Source organism: Callorhinus ursinus, unplaced genomic scaffold (genome assembly GCF_003265705.2).
Source record: "Callorhinus ursinus isolate GAN/ISIS: 27379988/994484 unplaced genomic scaffold, GSC_fseal_2.0 scaffold37, whole genome shotgun sequence".
In the NCBI taxonomy this organism is placed as follows: Eukaryota; Metazoa; Chordata; class Mammalia; order Carnivora; family Otariidae; genus Callorhinus; species Callorhinus ursinus.
In genome coordinates this window covers 5,646,573-5,668,265 of record NW_027397099.1, presented here as the reverse complement: position 1 = coordinate 5,668,265, position 21,693 = coordinate 5,646,573, and the positions used below count along the sequence as shown (strand labels likewise).

The window sequence follows — 21,693 nt, the reverse complement described above, 5'->3', positions numbered from 1 at the left end:
TGTATATTCTTCCCAGCTTTTGGAAAGGGGTGGCATGTATTTAAACACTTTTTCCTATGAAATTTGGTTTGTGTGGTGATTGAGTTGCAAATAACAAAGTCTCAAAATAACAGTGGTTTAAACAAGAGAAAAAGGGCACCTGGGTGGCTCAGTTGGTTAAGCATCTGCCTTCAGCTCAGGTCATGATCCCAGGGTCCTGGGATTGAGCCTCACGTCGGGCTCTCTGCTCAGTGGGAGCCTGCTTCTTCCTCTGCCTTTGCTCACCCTGCTTGTACTTTCTCTCTCTGTCAAATAAATAAAATCTAAAAAAAACACAAAAAACAAGAGAAGTGTTTTGTTTTCTCACACAAACTCTGAAGGTAGCACGCTGGGGTATTCTACTGAGGCTCTTTCCAGCTCCCCACCCACCATCCCCTCAGTATGGCTCTCACGCTCCTGATCTGGAAAGGTAGGCATTTTACAGAGTCATGGCAAATGGCGTCATGGTAGAAATCCAGAAAGGTGGATTGTAGTGAGACTATGGAGGACCTAAGTGCTACAATAAAGATTTGAAATTCCCATATCTTGAGTTAGTTCTTAACCTGAAGTAAGAATAGTGGGCTTCAGATTTCATGGAAGTCCTGAGAGCAGTGTGTGTGTGTGTGTGTGTGTGTGTGTGTGTGTGTGTGTGTGTGTGTGTGTGTGTGTGTGTGTGAGACTTCGTAAAAACATTAAGAGTCACTTCTTGGCCTTTTTGAGTGTCATCAAGATTTTTAATTAAATACAAAGAAATCAATGTTTTAGGATGGTTGCCTTAGTTAGTCTTAAGTAGATTTTATTATCTTTACTTTATAAATGAAGAAACTAAGACCCAGAGAAGTTAAAGACTTAACCTCACAGTTAATAAATAGGAGGGCTAGACCTCGAGGCTTGGTCTTTTGATTCCTACTTATGGTGCTCACTCTATAGTCGTAGCTTTGATGGAAGAGTGTGTGAGATTTCTAGTATGGGTATCGGGGGGGCAGTGATGCCATTGACTGGTAAGAGAAGCTCGGAGGAAGATACTTGCTTTGTGGGAAAGATAATGCATTTCCTCTTGGATATGCTAAGTAGGAGAGAGGCAAGTCTCAGGGCAGGAGCCAGTGTATGTGTCGACTGCTAATTAAAGATACAGGATGAGAACATGTTTTTTGACAAAATTGGTAGGACTGTGCTCTTGGGTATTTCCATATATTCCCATGTCAGTTACCTGGATTTCTAATTTCTCTCTTGCTGCTCTGATCTGTAACTTTCACATCTCTTCTGTTGGCTCTTGACATCTTATGGTGGCCTCCCAGCTCTTACTTTAGTGACCACTTTTGAGCCTGTGGTCATTCTGTCTGGATTGCCCTGTGGTTTTCAGCTCTCCCTGAGCTGCATGCCAACAGGAAAGACAGGTCTGGAACAGTGAGTGAGAACCTGCTGATCCCTAGAGCTGGACGTCTGACCCTTTAGAGAGTGGCATGTACAAGTGCATTTGCAACTCATTTGCTAAAGATGTGACAGGTGAGGCTGACAGTGTAGGAGCTTGTCCAGGGAGAGAGAGTAGGATGAGAAGAGCAGACCTGGGGACCCGTGCCTGTGAGGGAAGAAGAGTGGCTGATAACGTCAAGTTCACACAGAAGAGACCCTAGAGGGCAGAGGTGGAAGCCAAGAGGGGGCGGATTGCAAGGGCATCATGGGAAAGAAGGAGTGGTCAGCAAGTGCGGGTGTTACAGAGCAGCATTGCCTGGTAGAACTTTCTGTGATGCTGAATATCTTCTATAGCTGTGCTGACCAGTAGAGTGGTCCCTGGCTACATGTGGCTGCTAAGTACTTGCGGTGTGACTTGTATGACTGGGGAACTGAATTTTTAAATTTCATGCAGTTTTAATCAACTTACATTTAAACGCCTGTGGACCCTGTATTCGCACGGGTATCGAAGTTAAGCAGGATGAGGCCTGAGAGAAGGCCGTTGGGTTGGTAGCTAAGAGGTGACCTCCTTTAGGTGGTGTTTTCAGGGGAGTAGGATTGAGGAGTGGATGGAATACAAGAAATCATATACAATGACTATAAACTTCTCTTTTAATACATTTGAAAAGTAAGGAATATTTTGGGAAGATATATTAGTTGCAGTGATTTCTGTGGCAAAGTCTTTGAAAATGAAGCATGGTCCTGCTTTCCTTACTTTTCTTCTCTTTTTTAAGAGCCAGAAGAACTTTCCCAGGAATCTCTAGCAAACCTCTCCTTGGGTATCATTGGCCAGAATAAGGTTAAATCCTATTTAACTTAACCTCATTGACCTGGCCTGAGAGATTTGGTTACCCGTAGACAAGACAGGTCACTGCTTGGAAGAAGGTCAGTCCCCCAGACTGAATGGAGGGGCAGGAGAGTACAAAGAATGATGGGAAGTCAGCTTCAGGGGCCATTCCAGAAAGAAGTGTTCTGGGTGAGGTCTTGAGTTCTTGGTGGCTGAGGAGGAGACTGTGAACATCAGAACCTGAAGGGTCAGCAGAGGAGATGAGTGATAATATCAAGAGGCAGGAGGGCTGAGGGGTGACATGAACTTGTGATACTTTGGGGTGGAGGCAAAGTGATGAGTGAGAACTGAGAGCATGAGGCCCTCAAACTACATCTAAGAACATCAAGCCAGATCCTAGAAATAATTTGAAACAGATTGTGAAGATTTCTTTTCCTAGCTAAGCACATATGTATTCTTTACGGAAGAATATAGCATTTCCCCCTTGATTATAATAAAAGAAATATGTGTTCATGGTAGAAAAAATGGAAATCTTGTTGTGACCAGTTACTCTTTCATTTTCTATTTCCACCTCGGTGGGTGTGGCCACATGCACATCTGTATGTTTTATGCACTCTTGTGTTTGGAGCTTTGCGGTCTAAATTGGGCAAGCTAGAAAGTGAAGAGTTGGAGCGGGCTTGTGTTTAGGGACATGTGAAGGGTTCAGGAAAACTCCTGGAGAAGAGGGGATATGTGCTGCCCTGGAAATTGGGTTTGCTTTGGCAGGTGGGGAGTAGGGCAGAGAAGGCTCAGGCTTGCCTAGTGCACAATGAGATCAGCATGGCTGGAGCATCAGTCATGGGTGGGGAAGTAAGGTGGTTTGTGTTGTGGAGGGCCTCGAATACCATAAAATGCAGGCCGTATTCTGCCATCAGCGGGGATTTGGGACAGTTTTGAACTGATGCTTATTCACACTTAAGGACTAATACAGTAACAGTCTCGCTTTCCTCTGGAGAGGACAGCACATGTCCTGCCCCAGGCCCCAAGTCCTGGTTTTGTGAGGCAAGCACCCCTACTGCCTTCCCCTAGCTCAGCACTGACACCTGCCATCCTTGCTAGATAGTGCAATCTCCTTGGGAAGCCCTGCCTCCCTAGTGTGCCTGGCTCTTAAGGTTTAACTCATGCAAGTTAAACCCAGCGCAGTGTCTTCCCTTTGTATTCATTTTCATGACACTCATTTGGAGAATAATGTATTTATATTCCAAAGATGAGGTCTCCTTTTTTTAGATCAAATCAGCCCAAAGATATATTTTGCCTGTATCATGTGATAACAGAGGTACATATTATATATTCAGGAGGAAATTCTGTCGTGGAGACCTCTTTTACTTCAAATCTTAGTACCTGTATCACAACATATCTTACTGATCTTGGATGTTAGGATGTTACTCTTCAATTTATTGCTCATTTTTCGTTGGGTTTTGGCTCTCATTTCTAGGTTTTCAAGCCCATGGCTGATGCTGCTGTGAAGATTGTGGAGAGAAATGGCTTCACTGATAAAATTAAGATTATCAACAAGCATTCCACTGAGGTGACCATAGGGCCAGGTAAGAGCAGTACATACTCTTTTGAAAGTTTTACTTGCCGTCGAAGGAGAGAAGAAAAGGTTTATTCTGGTTACCTGGAATAAGTATTCAGGTAATCACAGAGAAATGGAGTCTCTCCACGTGGTCTGAAAATAAGGGCTCAGCTTCTCTGCTAGTTGAATCAGCAGTGAGCCCCAGAGCTTGTCCCGTGCAACGGTGGTGATACAAATGAAACTTTCTGTTGCTTTAAGCAAGTTAGAATTCTTATGTGACTCAGCTCTCTGCGTTTTGAGTTTCCTCAGACAGAAGTGGAAACCAAGTAGATGGCAGAGAGAGGTTTGCTTCGTGCCAACATCCTGCTTCAGCGTCCGACACGAGCGAGTTGCCTGTGTGGCACAGTCTCTCCAGCCTCTCAGAATAGTTTTTAGAGTCCAGGCATTTGAATCCGACTTCTCAAATTTCACATGCCACTGATTCCTGGGGAGCACAGTGGAAAGCTTTGCAAAAGAAGCTTCTGGGGCGAGGGTCTGGATAGCCTCGCAGTTTTTTAAAATGCAGTAATTTAGAAGGAAGCCTCTGTGCAAGGTCAAGATACTTGTTCCATTTAATTAAAGAAAGGTTTTTAATGGAGAACCTGAAACATGCACAAAAGAAGGGATTAGTGTCCCCTTTGTTTTTGAAACATACATGCAAAAGAGTATACAAATCATTATCCTATTTTTTTGTTATCCTATTTTTTAATCAATGTTATTGAGGTAAATTTTCATAAAATGAGTGCATCAGTCTTAGTATATAGTTTGATGAGTTTGGACAAATGTAAACACATTTGTAACCTCTTTTAAAATCAAAATAGTAGAATGTCTTTATCATGCACAAAGAGATTGCTCATGACACTTTACAGCCAATTGCCTCCATATTACTGACCCTAGGCACCCACTGATCTGCTTTCCCCCATACAGGTTAGATCTCCCTTTTCTAGAATTTTGAGTAAATTAAATTATCCATGTGTACTCTTTTGTTCCTGCTTTCTTTTCTGTAGCATGATGCTTTTGGGTTTCATCCACATTCTTTGGATCAAGATTCATTCTCTGCTCTTGCTGAGTAGCACTCGTGTGTGGACACCTTTGTTCATCCCTTCACCTACTGAGGGACATGGGTGGTTTCCTGGTTAGGTCTTTAGATTTACTGATCTTTTCTGGTGTCTAATTTGCTAGGTACATCTAGTGAACTTTTTATTTCTAATACTGTATTTTTCATCTCTAAATGTTTCCTTTGATTCTTTTTTATAATTTCCATTCTTACATGTTTGTGTGTGTGTGTGTGTGTTTTAAGATTTACTTAATTGAGAGAGAGTGAGAATGAGCACAAGCAGTGGGGGAGCAGCAGAGGGAGAGGGTGAAGCAGACTCCCTGCTCAGCAGGGAGCCCGATGTGGGACTCGATTCCAGGACCCTGGGATCATGACCTGAGCCAGAGGCAGACACTTAGCCGACTGAGCCACCCAGGCGCCCCTGTGTGTTCTTTTAAATAGTTAACGTTATCTATATTAGCTGTTTTAATATTTTTATCTTCTTCCACTTTTCTGTCTTTTGACTAATTTTTATCCTGGTTCTGGGTTAAATTTTTCTTCTTCACATGTTTAGTAATTTGTATTTGCTTGCTGTGTGTTTTGGGAGTTTTGCATTGCTGGATACCAGTGTTTATTGTTTTCCTTTAAAAGCATTGTCTGCCATGCAGTTGGGCTACTGGCAGATCACTTTGATCCTTTCAGGACTTGCGCATTTTTTGTTTGTTTTAATTTGTTTTATGAGGGGGGGAGCAGAGGAAGAGAAAGAGAGAACCAGTAGAAGCCAGGATTTTGCAGTACCCCTTCCTCCTTCTCCCCCTCCCCGACCCCAGTCATTTGTGCCATCCAAAAATGTCTCCAGACACTGCATTAGTACTCAGCATGCCAGATACCAGGCTCTCAAGAGTGTTGAGATTCTGTGGATCATAAAGCTTTGTTTATTTGAAGCAAATTGGACGATAAATCATTTTAAGTTGCATAATTGGCTTAAAAATTATTCTTGAGGTAGAATTGGCAGGGCTTGGTGACTGATTGGATGTAGGGTGACAGAGAGGGAGGAATCAAGAATTCAGCTAATGTTTGCTGACTGTTCCTAGGTGCTGGGCGTTGTTCTAAGCATTGGGGTAAAATGCTGAGCAGAGCAGGCAGGGTCCCTGCTCTCCTGGAGCTGCTGAATGATGCCCAGGTTTCAGGACTGTGTGACTGGTGGTGCGGTCCACTGAGGCAGAGGCAGAGGCATCAGAGGGAGAAGCAGACATGTAAGGGTGGGGTGCAGTTTGCGACAGTGTATTTCCATTCGAGTTTGGCATGATATCAGAGAGGCTGGGCAGTGCCCCTCGGGAGGCCGGTCTCTGGGCCGGAAGACAGAGGTTTCTTGTTAGCCTCCTTTCATGGCATTGAGCACAAGGGTGCTTTGTAGAAAGTCGACAGCTTTTACCTTTGCTATCCTAACCAGCACCACCTGGAGCAGATCTCATTACCCTTGTTTTACATATGAGGTGACTGATGGTCAGCACTGAGGGTTCAGGGCTAGAAAGCGGGATCCAGGCTCAGGTCTCCATGACTTAAGGTCCACGCTGTCTGTACTGCATCCTCCTTTGAACCCCCTTAATGCTTCTCTTCCCTTGTGTTATCCATGAGACTTGTTTTCTTTGTAGGGAAGATGAGTGGGCTTTGTCAGATTAGAATTCGTGCACCATTAGGAGTGTTTACAGTTAATTATCTATGATGAATAGCCCCTTCCAAAGTTAATTTTGTCTGTTGGCTCATTAAAAATTAAAATTGTAGAAGTAACATTACATTACATTACAGAGGTTAAGGAAATAAGAGTCAGCCAAAGGACCTCCCCTACTCCTACTATCCTAAACAACTATTACTTGGGGGATCGTTCGGTAGCAAGAAACTAACTTATTTAAGGGGGGTTTAGTGTAGGGAACTGGTGATGCTGAATCCTGGGTCTCGTAGTATCACTGGAATTACGCAACCTCTCTAGCTTTGGTTTTCTCTCCCTCCATGAAGCCTAGAAATATTTGAAGGACTGACGTTCAGTTTTGCTTTTCAAATCATTTTTGCTAATACGTTAATAGTTTAATTGTTAATTTGTATCTGTCCAGTTGCCAATAAGAATGAAATATTTTCCATATATTTGATTGATTCGTTTTTCTGTTTTGAATTGTCTGTATTTTTGCCTGGTTTTCTTTTTGGGTGTTTATAGTTTTCTTATCAGTTCTGTGAGTCCCTTGCAATATTAAACATACAGAAAAATTGAAAGAGTGGTATAACAAACACCTACATTCTCTTAACCAAAATTTACCAATTGCTAGCGTCTTGATGCGTATATGTATATCAAAATGGGTTTTTGGTGAGCCATTAGAAAGTTTCATGACACTTCTAGATACTTGAATGTACGTATGTGCTTTCAGTGTAATCTGTTAACCTTTTATCTTTCACGTTTTTGCTGTAAATATTTTTTCTCATCAGTTGTTTGCTTCTGTTTCCTTGTGTTTCTCAGATGGTGACATGCCATGTCGTGCCAATATCCTGATCACAGAGCTGTTTGACACAGAATTGATTGGAGAGGGAGCACTGCCCTCCTATGAGCACGCGCACAGGCATCTTGTGCAGGTAACCAGGGGCCTCCCTCGGGTACATTGCTGTGACCTCACCTGGCTCGCACAGGTCTCATTGGTGCACAGCCTGAGCCCTCAGTACTTCCCTGTACCCCCTAGGATACCCTTGATTCCTGGGAGACATTGGTTCTCCTTAATTAGGACTTCTGGGTCTCTTACCCAGTTTTCGTAGGCTAGAGTTGATGTCTTCAAATTCAATTCAATTCAGTAAAGATTCTTTAAATGTCACCTGTGTATAAGGTGTTCTAGCATGCTGGGAGAAATATAAGACCTCCTTCCTGTTTCTAAGACCCACACTGGTCAGTGATGGGGCAGACTGGATGGCCAAATGGAGAGGCTTACCAGAAGCACCAGTAACATTTGTTTTCAGACTGGCAGATGAGGGCCGGGATCAGGATATGAGGACATACGTAGAGAAGGTGGAATGTGGAAAGGCCCTGAGGAGAGGGGGAGGTGTCCCAGGTAGCGGACCTGTGCAGTTCATCAGTGGGAACACCCCCTAGGCGGGCTTGTGAGTTCATGGTGGAATGTCAGGGAGAGGGTGGAAGGCCTTGAATGCCAAGTCCTCTCACCATTCTAGGCGAAAGAATTTGTGTAGTGATAATCTTTGGCAGTTTTTTCCGGAAGGGAGAGGCATGCTGAGTGTTATCGTGGAGATGTTTGTCTTGCTTTTTTATGGACATAAATGTCCCCAGAGGCAATGGCCAGCTGGGGAGTGTGAGTGTCTGCTTCTTTTGCTGCCACCTGTCCTGTGGGCACCATCTAGGCGAACCTGCAACTGTCCCAGTCTGGGACCCTGTTGAGGGGTGTTTGGTTTGGCCAGAATGAAGAATGTGGCTTCTTCCAGGGCATTTGGGGCCACAGGCCACATTACTCGCACAGTCAGCATGTGATGGTGATCACACTGTGTGAGACATCTCCTTGTCTCCAAAATATAAGATTTTTTTTAGTAACTTTGGTAGTAATTATTTCTATTTTTCCACATTAAAACCATCAACTAGATGAATCCCTGAAACAGAGAACACAAGGATATTTAAAATTACATTAGTGTTGTCCAATTGGTCTTTCTCTAATTCATCTAATAATTAAGAAGATGTGCAGGCAGCTGGCTGCGGTTTCCTTTCTCAGCTGGTCTGTGTAGCCAGGTGTCTGTTGTCTGTTCTAATCATTGTCCCCATCTGCCCACCTTGTGTCTGAGCTTGAAAGAGTTACGGCTTTACACAGAGGCTTCCATTTCCAGTCCCTTTTCCTGCCTTCCTGAAGGTCATGCAACCAGGATGCTGGAATATCTGACAGATAGTCCATGTGGTGGTGAGTGACCCAGTGATTGATCTGAGAAGGTAAATTTATTGAGCGCCTTCATTTTGCCAGGCCCTTTTTTGACAGGAATATGAAGGTGCACTCCTGGGCAGGCAGGTAGGTGAGCAGGTTATCACAGTACAGTTGGAGGGTACACTCAGATGGTGGTCAGTGGGGTGAGATCCTGCCCGCTGTGGTAGAGGATGGTGGGGAGCATCAAGGAAGATGCAGCTCAAGCGGAGTCAGTCTTTGAATAGTAATCAAGTGTTGGTCTGCCATACGGGGGCGTTCTCAGTAGAGGAAGTCAGCAAGCACAAAGGTGGGAAGGTGAGGTGGTGCGGTGTGAGTTGTTGGCATTATGGGTAGTGGGGGAGGTGGGGTTAGAGCTAAGGCTGGAGGGCTGGGCAGAACTAGACTGAGATGGGCCCCTGTGCTCCAGAAGGCAGTGTGGTGCCACAGGAGGGTTTAAAGCAGGGGATTGGCATCAGATTCATGTAGGCAGGCACGTGGAGAGCATTTGGGGTGCAAGATCAGGGGCAGGAAGAATGGTTAGAAGGTGTTGGAGTCATCCAGGTTCTGGGGCTGAGGTGGACCTCAGCTGAGACCAGAGAAATGGGCCTAGACAGGTACCCTTGGGGACGGGGAAGGTGGGCAAGGACTTGGTAATTACTTAGATGTGGAGGCATTGAGGCAATGCCAGGGTTTGGGGCTTGGGAGACTGGATTGGACGGTGATGTTCCCTACTGAATGGGAAGATGGGAGGAGGACCAGGCTTGGGAAGGAGAGGGAGAGGTGAGGGTGATTTGTTTGGTTTAGACAGAGTTTGAGCTATCTGAGGGTCAAACAAATAGAGAGGACCAAAGAGCCTTTTGGCTATGCGGTATTTGGTAAATGAAGATGGACTGACTGACGGATGTCCCTCAGGGGAGAGTGTGTGTAGGGAGAGAGATGGGCCAGACCACGTCTCTGGGGCGTTGTCTCTGTGAAGGATGGGTAGGGGAAGCACAGCGTTGTGAGGCAGCCAGAGGAGAGCAGTGTTTCTCATCCAGAGCCATGCCTGCAGCCATTTTTGGTGTCACAACTGAGAGGGGGACGCTCTTGGCATCTTGTGGATAGAGGCCGGGGAGGTTAGTGAACATCGTATGATGTACAAAACAGCCCCCACAGCGGAGGATCATCTGACCCAAGAGGTCTGCAGTCTGAGACAGAGGAGCCCCGGGCCTGTCGTTGCCCTGCAGTCCGAGCTGGGAGCGTCCTGTTCTGCCTGGGCTCCTGGTGCCTGTTGCGTACAGGCTGTCCGGTGAAAGAATGAGGTAGGAGGGAAACCGGATGAGGGACTGCAGCCAAAACCAAGTGAGGGGAGTGGTGGGCAGTGCCTGGTGAGGCCAGGAGGCCAGGTCATCTGAGGGTGGACACTTGTCCATTGGGCTATGCAATAACGAGATTCTGGTGTCTGGGTGAGACCTGTGCTGAAGAGAAGCTTGGAGCCCCGTGCCATCATCGCTGCTTAGCAGCAGACTTGGACTCTTTCTTCAAAGTGGGTGTGGGAGTTCATCAGCATGATGACAATTAAGGGTTATTTTTGAAGCATTTAAGAGTGTCATGTAGTTGGAAACTCACCTGACATAAATCGTTCTAGGCATAATGTGTATTCTTTTTGAAATCTGGTTCCTTTTTTTTTCTTCCCCAAGGACATTAGGCCAAAAACAGTTCACCATCCTATAGCGGTAAGGCGGTAGATGCTACTCAACTGACCTGACATTAAGGAACAAGCCTCTTTTGATTAATGAGAATTACTGTGGGTTTATTTTATAATACATATACCGGTTTATTTTTCTCTCTTTTGTTTTTGTGACATAAACTTAGGAAAACTGTGAAGCGGTACCTCACAGAGCAACTGTCTATGCACAGCTGGTGGAGTCCCGGAGGATGTGGTCGTGGAATAAGCTCTTTCCTGTCCGCGTTCAGACCAGCTGTGGAGAGCAGGTCATCGTCCCCCCCTTGGAACTGGAGAGGTGCCCTGGTGCTCCCTCTGTCTATGACATTCAGCTGAACCAGGTGTCGCCCACTGACTTCACTGCCCTCAGTGATGTGATGCCTATGTTCAGGTACCAAGGAACCGCCCCAGCCAACGGTGCTTTGAGATATTTGGTGGAATTGGGGTCTTAAAAGTTCTTTATGAGTGAGAAGGAAATCTAGCTGATGTCACCTGCTTCTGAAGGCGGGAGTCCATTGCAAACAAGTCTCATTGCTGGTGATGTCACCGTAAAAGCTTAAAAATGGAGTATGTGAGCTTAAAATATGCTTAAGTTCCTGCGTATTCTTTCACAGTGTGGACTTTAGCAAGCAAGTCAGTAGCTCAGCAGCCTGCCACAGCCGGCAGTTTGAACCTCTGGCATCTGGCCGAGCTCAGGTGGTTCTCTCCTGGTGGGACATTGAAATGGACCCTGAGGGGAAGATCAAGTGCACCATGGCCCCCTTCTGGGCACACTCAGACCCAGAGGACCTCCAGGTAAGAGGCAGGAGTTGAGCATGTTTTCATGTAAATCAGGAAACTTGTCCACTTTTCATTGTGGGAAAGTAGCATGTTGAACCTTAGACTCACAGGAATTTTGAAACAGAAGGACTAGGTCAGGATTTTTTTTTTTTTTTTTGTAAAGATTTTATTTATTTATTCATGAGAGACAGAGAGAGAGAGAGAGAGGCAGAGGGAGAAGCAGGCTCCCAAGGAGCAGGGAGCCCGATGCGGGACTCGATCCCAGGACCCTGGGATCATGACCTGAGCCGAAGGCAGACGCTTAACCATCTGAGCCACCCAGGCGCCCAGGATTTTTTTTTTTTTAAGATTTTATTTATTTACATGACACAGAGAGAGAGAGCACAAGTAGGGGGAGCGGCAGGCAGAAGGAGAGGGAGAAGCAGGCTTCCCGCTGAGTGTGGAGCCTGACACAGGCAATCCCTATGGCCCTGAAAGCATTACCTGAGCTGAAACCAAGAGTCTGCTGCTCAACTGACTGAGTCATCCAGGTGCCCGTTAGAGAAGAGTTACAAAAAAACAAAAACAAAAGGCTACCTATCATTAAATAGAAAACAGACGTCTAGGCCAAGTTCACGTGCGGCACCAGCAGACATGAGGCCACAGGGAAGCTTTGGTGTGCTCGCTCCCCCAAGTCCTAGCACAGCCACACTCAGAGCCCCCACCCCTTGCCCCCATGTAATCCCAGGGGCCTCAGCTCAGCTTGGAATGGAGGACTGCAGTCTGTCTACAGCCTCATTTTCCATGGCCTCAAAATCTTTTCTAGCTTAATAGAAAGTGGGTGGAGGATGTGAACTACAAAAAAGGAAATGCAGGGTTTTAACATGCAAAAAGCTGTTCAGCCTCACTTATAAGAGTAGTGCAGATGTAAACTTTAGTGAGACATTATTTTCCACCTGTTAGTGATAAAGTTCAGAGAGTATGGTGATGTGCTCTGGGTGGAGCTGTGGGGAAAAGCAGGCCGGTGAATGTGAGAGCGTCCGTGGATTGTGGGGACACCCAGTCTGTGACCATGGGAAGAGACTCCACCTCTAGACATTGAGGCTCTGGGTAAAGTTGCATATGTGTATCACGACGTGTGCCAGGATACTCACTACAGTCCTGATCTGATAAAAAAGACGAGCAATCTAGAAGCCTCCAGTAGGGGACTGGCTAAGTCTGTTGTCCTAATATCCATTCAGAGGGTGAGGCAGGTCCCTTAGCACTGATGGAGAACGATCTCCAGGATGATCATTAAGTGATACAAAAATAGAGGTGCAGAACAATGTGGCATGCCAACATTCATATTATTAAAGATGAGAATATATGTGTTTGAGTTTACGTGTGTGGTGGGTGTGTGTAAGAATATCTTTGGAAGAATTTACAGAAATTGGTAAAAATGATTGTTTCTGGGAAGGGGGCTGGAGGTTAGGGGTGGAAAAGAAACTTAACTTTCCACTCCATGACCCTTTTATATCTTTTGAATTTTCTCTCCTGAAAAGAGTGCATGTGTTGTCTACCCTCTATACACACACTCAAAGGGGGGAAAAGTGGAAAGGTGCTTCAGGGCTGAGAATGCAAACCTTCCTTCCGATGAGGGAGCAGAAGGCAAACTCGGGACAAAGCACAAGCTGACACCCTGCAGCCCCCACTCCCACCCCCAGGTGGGCTCTGTGTGACATTCCTCAGGCACTCTTGCTGCCCTAAAGCTAAGGGGAGGAAAAACAAATGGTTAACAGAGATCAAAGACAAGAGTCTCCCTCAGTTTACAAAATGTCTTCGTGATTTACAAGAAAAAAGCATTCTTATCAATAACCTAAATTCCAGCAGGAAACTCACAGCTATCTTAGTGTTAATGCTTTACTAGAGGGAACAACAACCTTAACTTGACAATGGCAAGGCCTCCAGTATCTTGGAGGTCCTCTTTAGCATACGAAAATCCTTTTGAAACCTCCCTTTTCCTTACTGCCCCCAACTCCCAGGTATATAATCAGCCACGCCTCACAGCCCCGGTGCAACAGCTCTTTCTGCCGGGGGGTCCTGTCGCCGTGCTTTAATAAACCACCATTTTGCACGGAAGACGTCTTGGCCATTGGCTCCAGACCCCACCAACTTCACCAACATTTCCAAAAAAAAAACCATCCCTTCTCTACCTGGGAGGCCCTGGGTACCATTCTCTCTGTATTCTGTTGTCCTGTTACCACTTGCTGGGCACTGGATTTTCTTGATTGCTGGCCTGCTTGTTCTAGGTGTACGCAGGGTGACATCGGGGGATGGCCTGAGCGGCTCCCCTGCCCCCTGAGTTACTGCTTAGGCCAAAGGGTCATGACTGCTGCAGGATTGCAGTTGGTAACTCCCGACCCCCAATCCCCGGGCCTGTGAGGTCCCCCCTCGCCCCTCTCCCCTCCAGTTGCTTGGCCTTGGGCGGGTGTGCCTCCAAGCAGTGCAAATGAACTCTGCACAGCCTGGTCTTCAGGGGGTCTTCCGCAGGCTGAGTGTTTGGGGGCTGGAGGGGCTGGTCAGAATTCGCCCGCAGAATTGAGAAGGACACTAGGGCCGGTTGCTTCCTCTCCGGGAGGGTGGGGGTACAAAATTAGCATAAGAATATAAAATGCGAATACTTTCATTTGCATATCTTCACAGTGCTACTGATGTTTTGGAATATAGGTGAGGTTTAGTAGGGTGAGGTCCGGAGCTGAAGACCAAGAAAGAGTTCTTGAAACGTCTTTGGTGCAAAATGGTGGTTTTATTAAAGCACGGAGACAGGACCCGTGGGTATAAAGAGCTCCTGCCCTGGGATCTTGAGGAGTGGTGATTATATACTTGGGAGTTGGGGGAAGTTAAGGAAAAGGGAGGTTTCAGAAGAACTTCCATATGCTAAAGAGGCCCCCACCTACAAGATACTGGAGGCTTGCCATTGTCAAGTTAAGGTTTTTTTCCCCTCTAGCAAAGTGTTAACATTAATATATTAGGGAGATTCCTGGAAGACTGTCACATGTCCCATCCAGAAGTAGGGGGTGGGGAGAGGTTGCAGGGTCAGCTTATGCTTTGTCTTCAGCTAGCCTTCTGCTCCCTCATCACTAGTATGTTTTTTTTTTTTTTCCCTTCAATCCTCATACAAGATGTGCTGGGTAACCACATAATGCCTAAACTGAGACTGAGGCCTGACCCAGTTATCGGAGCTGGGCCTCCTGTCTAGGCAGCAGTGGTGGGTGCTTGTCTCCTGATGGGTTTGTCTTTCCTTTATCGGCAGTGACTTATGGACTGTTAGAAATTTGAAGAGCTGCTAATGGATCTCCCTCATGACTTCACTAAACTGCTCTTGGTCTGAAATATATTCAGTCTCTCTCACCTCGGCCAGTGGCTTCAGTCAGCATCCCTTTAGCGTTCGGACCTGGGAGGCTGGCTTGTGAGGACGTGATGGTCAGAGAGCCTTACTGGGGAAGGCTTCTCTTGTCTTTGGGTCAATTTGCCCAGTAAGGAATGAACAACAGGTTTTAGAGAATCGATTTTTTTCCTCCTTGTTAGCGTTTACTTGTGCTATAATGTGTCTAGTTACACTGTCATTTTCTGACTTTTATGTTCAGATAGACATTTTAGATAACCTGGGAATGTCGTTCACCTGCCTTTCGGTTAAAATTAAAATCTAGGTAGGGCAGAATGCGTTCCTGTGAAGTGGAGCTGGTGTCAGCTCTGTTTGCATCCGCACCCAGCGGTGCCCTGGGAGTTTCCTAGGGACCAAGTTTTTCTTAGTTCCTGCTGATGACAGAGAATGAGCACACACTCGTCTCGTCAGAATTGCACCAGGTATCCACTTTTTAGGACAGTTCCTTCTTTTTTAAAAAGAGGCTTAAAAAAATAAAAAGAGGCTTAAAGATTGTAAGAGTAATAAACCTTGTGTAAAACGAAAATGAATCCAAAGTCACTCAGGGTCCTATCACTGCAAAGAACTTCCTTCTTTTGATCTCTTTCCACATACATGAGATTGTCGGTGCTGATGTCTGTATTTTCATGCTGCACTCGTCTTCAGTTACCATCTTTAGCGTCTGCTGATTGATATTCTGTATATTCTGTATAAGGACTTGTAGATCCATTTCTGAGCTGCTGGACATTTGGGTCGGGGCCAGGTTTTGCTTAGTCTAAATCTGTAATAAAGGTGTTCATGTGAATATAGCTTTTTTTCCTTTGGTTTTTCTTAGCAAAGAATCCTGTATGTGGGATTTGTAGTGTCAAAAAAGATGAACAGAGCTTATTAAAAGTTGACTCTGGATCATTGTAAACTGTTTCACAATTTAGAGTATTTCAGGTCTTTAAAAATGATTTTATATTATTTTTATTTTATTTTTTTTAATAAGTGCACTGCACTAGGCATGGAGCCCAACAAAGGGCTTGAACTCATGGTCCTGAGATCAAGAGTTGGAGGCTTAACCGATTGAGCCACCCAGGCGCCCCTAAAAACTGTAATTCAAAAGAATAAACAGAACAAGACCTTTCTGTACTATTTTCCCAACTTTTTATTTTGGAAAAATTCTAAACCCACAGAAAAAATGAAAATAAACACTGATATGCCCTTTACTTAAATTTCCCAACGGTTAGCATTTGCTCTGTTTGTTTACTCTCTCCCCTATCTTCCCTCTCTGCTTCCCTTCTTCCTTGCCTGTACGTGCGCACACACACGTGAGGTGGAGGCATGCACGTGGACACACGCGCGTACATGGGACAGAGTCCCTGGTCCTGAACTCCTCTTGAAGACTGCTACCCTGGGCTGCACTGTATCCTTCTAAAGCCAGTAGCGTTCCAGCAAACTTTCCAGCCATTGGCCTCTCTGACTTGAGAATTTTCTTCTTTATTTTTTTGGCAAGAGTAGGCATCTGTAGTCCACAGCATGGTCTCCCTGCAAGTGGGTTTTGGGCGTGGATTTTGACTCCTAGATTAGAAGCGTTGCTCTTTTTGCAGCTTGGGGACGCCTGATTCTCTGTTCCCTGTTTCAGTGGCGGGACCACTGGATGCAGTGTGTGTACTTCCTGCCACAAGAAGAGCCCGTTGTCCAAGGTTCAAGCCTCTGCCTGGTCGCCCACCACGATGACTATTGTGTATGGTACAGCCTCCAGAAGACCAGGTATGTCCCAAGTCTTGTTGGGGGGGGAGGGCTGTGCCCTGGGCCGGTGACACTGTGCACTTATGTAAGTTCGCCTCATAGACCCTGTAGAGGCACGAGTGGGCAGGTTTGTGTCTGAACAGAATGAAATAAGAGTAAAAGTTTTGTGACTGGATGTGTTAGCGCCCATTGTCCTGTACTAGAAGAGGCTGTCCTGGTTGCGGGGCCCCCATTTGGAAGAGCCCTAGATGAGAAGTCTTGAATTGGGGGGCCCTCTAACCTCTAATGCCCATTTGTAAGCCAGCTCCTAGACCCATGCCCTCTAGAGGATGTGCCCACCATGGCCCATCTCAGTTCTACTGGGCAGATCCCTGTGCCATGCCTTTATGCCTGCCAGTGCCTAGCAGGTCATGCTCATCATATGTGTCCATCTGTTCATTTCCTGGCCTAGCCCTGAAAAAAACGGGAGAGTCTACCCAGCACGCCCCGTGTGCGACTGCCAAGCTCACCTGCTCTGGAACCGGCCTCGGTTTGGAGAGATCAATGATCAGGACAGAACTGACCAATACGTCCAGGCCCTGAGGACGGTCAGTGTCCAGTCCCTTGGGTGGTTATAGGCAAGAAGGAGTTAGTCCCGTGGGCCCCAGCTCATTGCTTGCTTATAGTTCGTTGGTTTTGATTTCTGTGCTTCCTGGTCTTCAGGTGGCTTCTGGGTGGGCCCTCAGGTGGTGAGCCAGGGAGCATGTTACTGGACTTTCTGCTTTCAGTTTTCTGCTGTCCTGTGAGAGCCTCTTCTTGGGAGCCTCACCTCGGCCCCTGCCTTTGTCCCTCTAAACATGTCGCCTTTGTGGTCACTAGCAGTTCCTGTGGATGATACCAGTGGATTCAGCCACCCCATCCTTTCTTTCATCTGCCTCCTTTCTAAAATTTTCTAAAAATAGGGCACCTGGGTGGCTCAGTTGGTTAAGCGACTGCATTTGGCTCAGGTCATGATCCTGGAGTCCCGGGATCAAGTCCCACATCGGGCTCCCTGCTCAGCAGGGAGCCTGCTTCTCCCTCTGACCCTCTTCCCTCTCGTGCTCTCTATCTCTCGTTCTCTCTCTCTCAAATAAATAAATAAAATCTTTAAAAATAAAATAAAATTTTCTAAAATATGAATCTGGTTATATAACTGTCCTGCCTAAAAACCTTTGCTCCCTGCTGCCTTTAGCAGGGGTCTTTCAGGCCAGGACCACACATAGGGTTTGGAGGGGTGTCTCTTGGACCTCTTGGAGTTATATGCAGAAATATGTGTGCAGATATGCAAATGCATGCATTTTTGCAGGAGGGAAGATCCCAGCTGTCTTATGTTTCTCTCAAAGGGATCTGGGACCTGTAAAGTAATCCCTGCCTTTGGCGAGACACTTGACAGGCTCACAGCTGTCTGTGCTGTGACCAGAGAGGGAAGAGGCTAGTTGTAGACTGGGAGGTGACCTCCAGCAAGTGGGGCAGGTCTTCAGCTGGGCCTTTTAGGACAGCTTGAGGGGTCTTTCCTGACAGGTCTGGGTGGGGAGAGGTTGGTGAGGTGGGTACATTGGAAGGCAGGGACTGCGTAATGCCTGGAAGGCAAGCATGACTGTGGGGACGCAAGAAGATCCAGCTGGGTGTTGAGGGTGTAGAATCGGATTGAAGGATCACAGAGTGAGTTGGTGGGGTCAGGAGAAGGGAAGCATTTCTGTGAGTGTGCCAACAAGAATTTCTTGACCTACTATAAGAAAACCTGTGTTGAGGTGGTTCTTCTCCTGCAGGTGCTGAAGCCGGCCAGCGTGTGCCTGTGTGTCAGTGACGGCAGTCTGCTCTCCTTGCTGGCCCATCACCTTGGGGCAGAGCAGGTACTGGACATGTGCCTTTCTCCTAGCTTCCTAAAGGCGGCTCTTGAGTTCGAATGTTGCGTGGTCTGGGTACACAGTTCTGTGACTCGGGCTCTTTGCAAGCACAGCTGCCAAGGATGTGGGGCTTTGGGGTTGCTCGCCTCCGTGTGCAGGCAGGAGTCAGGCTGTAGCTTTTCCCATAGAGCTGCAGCTCGGGTGTCTGCATCTGCATCTTGCTAGGGTCAGTGCAGAAAGGGAGTGCAAGGACGCCTGGGTGGCTCAGTCAGTTAAGTGTCTGCCTTTAACTCAGGTCATGATCTCAGGGTCAGGGGATCAAGCCCTCTGTGGCCTCCATGCTCAGCACGGAGTCGGTTTCTCTGCCCCTGCTCTGTCTCTCAAAGTCTTTGGAAAAAGAAGAAAGGGGGTGCTGTCCCCCTGGGTAATGAGCACAGGTAGACTTGGTTTGGTGGTACCTTCTGCCTTGGAATGATCATGTTGGTGTTTAATCTCTAATTTCTTTCTCTGTCAAGTGAATCTCCCACAACTAAGGGCATGGTATTCTTTTTAGGTATTTACAGTAGAGAACTCAGCAGCTTCACACAGACTGATGAGAAAAGTAAGTGGTAATTGTTATGGAACTGACAGGGGGACCGGGTGGGGCCTGCTTTCCTGCATCTAGGATTGTTCGCTTTGATGCCATGTTGGCACTACGGGAGCTAGTGAGAACCCCCTCCATCTTGAGAGCTGGCTCAGAAATCTTCTCGGGCTGTCCCTGGATAGCAGCAAACATTCAGACTCTCCTTTCTTTTTATGGCTTTTCTCCTCACTTCACATAAAACTAACAAAACTAAAATGTTTGCAGTAATACAACTGAATTGATGATTTGTTTCTGCGACCCAGTGTCCAGGGAGTCACTGCTCACAAGCTGGCCTGACTGATTGGTTCTGTGATGGTATTTTTCCCCCTGGCCAGTGATTGGTTTTGATTTCTTCCTCTCTGAAAGAAACTCCCAGAACTACAAGCCTATTGCTGAGTCCTGCTCATATGCCTGCAAGAGAAATTTCTTTTGCTCTTACAACATTTTGCTAGTGATCTCATCTTTGGTGCACAGGATGCCCCTGGAGGAGAGAATTTTCACAAAGCAGATAAAAGTGGTCCTCCAGAACTATTTGGCCAGAAAACTGCAAACAGACAAGGCAACTTTGAGATGTTTTTTTCCCCTGGACAAAAACAATACTTTCATTTTTTTTTTCTCGTTAAGATTTTCAAGGCTAACCACTTGGAAGATAAAATTAATATAATAGAGAAACGGCCTGAATTGGTAACGTCTGCAGACTTGAAGGGTAAAAAGGTGAGTGGCGAGGGCTCTGTCCCTGCACGGACAGCCCAGCACTGCGCTGGCCTGAGCGCCCCCTTCTCTTCTCTCGGCTGCATGGTGGCTCCCACACCTGTCTCAGCCACAAGGCCAGGCAAGGCGGAGATGCCTGGTATGCAGATTTGTGCGCTGCTCTCAACTCTAGCTGATCTCTGCTGCGTCCGAGGGAGGGTGGCTCTGTTGGGATGAATAGCAGCGTATTGTGTCCTCTCTGCCTTACCCCTTTACAGCACTCCAGCTCCCTTTGCTCCCGTATTTTGGTTCGCCTTTCTGCTTCCTGCCACCACTGTGGTTGATATTCTGATCTTCTGTCTCCCACAGTTGGTCTTCTGACCACCCCCACCCTGCCCCGTTTGCCTCTGAAACTACTCCCACCCCTTAGTGACCTGAGACACTAAACACAGTCTTCCCGCACATTTCCTCTCACCAGCTCCTGGACCCTCATGACCCAGAGGCCTTCTTAACATGTTTCTTTTTAGGTCCTTAAGAGACTGCTTTTTTTAGGGGCGCCTGGGTGGCTCAGTAGGTTGAGCTTCTGACTCTTGGTTTCGGCTCACGTCATGATCTCCGGGTCATGGGGTCGAGTCCCGCCCTCATGGAGAGTCCACTTAAGGTTCTCTTTCTGCCTCTGCCCCTCCCCCTGCCCTCTCCCTTTGTGTCTTCTCTCTGGATGATCATGTCCAGGTACCATCTGGATAGCTTTCCTTACATATCCCACAGGCCCTTCAAGCTGGAATCGATCATCTTTCTTTGCCACCTTTTTTTGTTTTTAAACAGCTTTACTGAGAGTTGACATACCATAAAAGTAACCCATTTCAAGTGTGCAATTCAGTGATTTTTAGTAAATTTGTAGAGTTGTATAGCTATAGCACATTCTAGTTTTAGAGCATTTCCATCACGTAGCCCCTAACCCCAGGCAAGCACGGATCTGGTTTCTGTCTATACATTTGTTTTTTCTGGGCATTTCATATAAGTGGAATAAAACAATATGTGGTCTTTAGTGTTGGGCTTCTTTCGCTGGTCACACCTTTGAGGTTCATCCATGTTGTAGAATGTGTCAGCATTTTATTCCTTTTTAATGCTGAATATTATGCCATGCCGCATTTTGTTTCTCCATTCACCTGTTGGTGGATATTTGGATTGTTTCAAAAACTATTTTTGGCCTTTAAAATAATGCTGCTGTGAACATTTCTTTCTCTTTCTTTTATTTTTAGTTTTAGGAGGGAACTGATGCAGCTAGATTTTTTTATTCAAGTAATCTCTGTGCCCGACATGGGGCTCAAAATCACGACTCCGAGGTCAAGAGTCCCATGCCCTCTGACTGAGCCAGCTAGGTGCTCCCATTGCTGCTGTGAGCATTGATATATATATATATATGTCTTTGTGAAGATACATGTTTTTAATTCTCTTAGATGCATAGGCTTGGAATTGCTGGGTTGTGTGGTATTTTGTTTAACTTTTTAAGATACTGCTACACTGTTGTCCAAAGCAGCTATACCATTTTACATCCCCTCTAGTAACATGTATGAAAGTTCCAATTTTTCTGTATTTTTATTTTTATTTTTATTTTTTTAAAGATTTTATTTATTTATTCATGAGAGACAGAGAGAGAGAGAGGCAGAGGGAGAAGCAGGCTCCCAAGGAGCAGGGAGCCCGATGCACGACTCGATCCCAGTACCCTGGGATCATGACCTGAGCCGAAGGCAGACGCTTAACCATCTGAGCCACCCAGGCGCCCTCTGTATTTTTATCAACAGTTGGTACTGTCTGTCATTTTTATTATGGTCATTTTAGCAGGTAATGTCTCATAATTTTGATTTGTATTTGCCTAATGACTAATGATGTTGAGCACCTTTCCACGTGCTCAGTAGCTGTTGCATGTCTAGTTTGGTGACATAGTTTTTCTTTTGCCCGTTTTTCCCCATGCCTTTTTTTTTTTGAGAAAGTATTTTCGAGATATAATTCACATACCATACAATTTACTCAAAGTGTGAAATTCAGTGATTTAGTATATTCATAAGGTTGTAAAATCATCACTACAG

At 46.1% G+C, this 21,693-nt stretch overlaps 1 protein-coding gene across 6 annotated transcripts in view; it reads left to right on the top strand.

Annotated features, from left to right (window-relative positions):
- PRMT7 (protein arginine methyltransferase 7) overlaps positions 1–21,693 on the top strand; it is a 44,755-nt gene that overhangs the window by 17,746 nt on the left and 5,316 nt on the right. For 4 of the 6 annotated variants that reach the window (XM_025888817.2, XM_025888819.2, XM_025888818.2 and 1 more), the window contains exons 5-13: positions 3,732–3,840; positions 7,397–7,509; positions 10,680–10,921; positions 11,145–11,325; positions 16,320–16,447; positions 16,878–17,013; positions 18,214–18,297; positions 18,845–18,892; positions 19,538–19,627. In XM_025888817.2, coding sequence (XP_025744602.1) covers positions 3,732–3,840; positions 7,397–7,509; positions 10,680–10,921; positions 11,145–11,325; positions 16,320–16,447; positions 16,878–17,013; positions 18,214–18,297; positions 18,845–18,892; positions 19,538–19,627 — 1,131 coding nt within the window. The remainder of the gene's footprint in view (positions 1–3,731; positions 3,841–7,396; positions 7,510–10,679; positions 10,922–11,144; positions 11,326–16,319; positions 16,448–16,877; positions 17,014–18,213; positions 18,298–18,844; positions 18,893–19,537; positions 19,628–21,693) is intronic. The other 2 variants (XM_073880081.1, XM_073880082.1) reach the window with 2 other exon arrangements.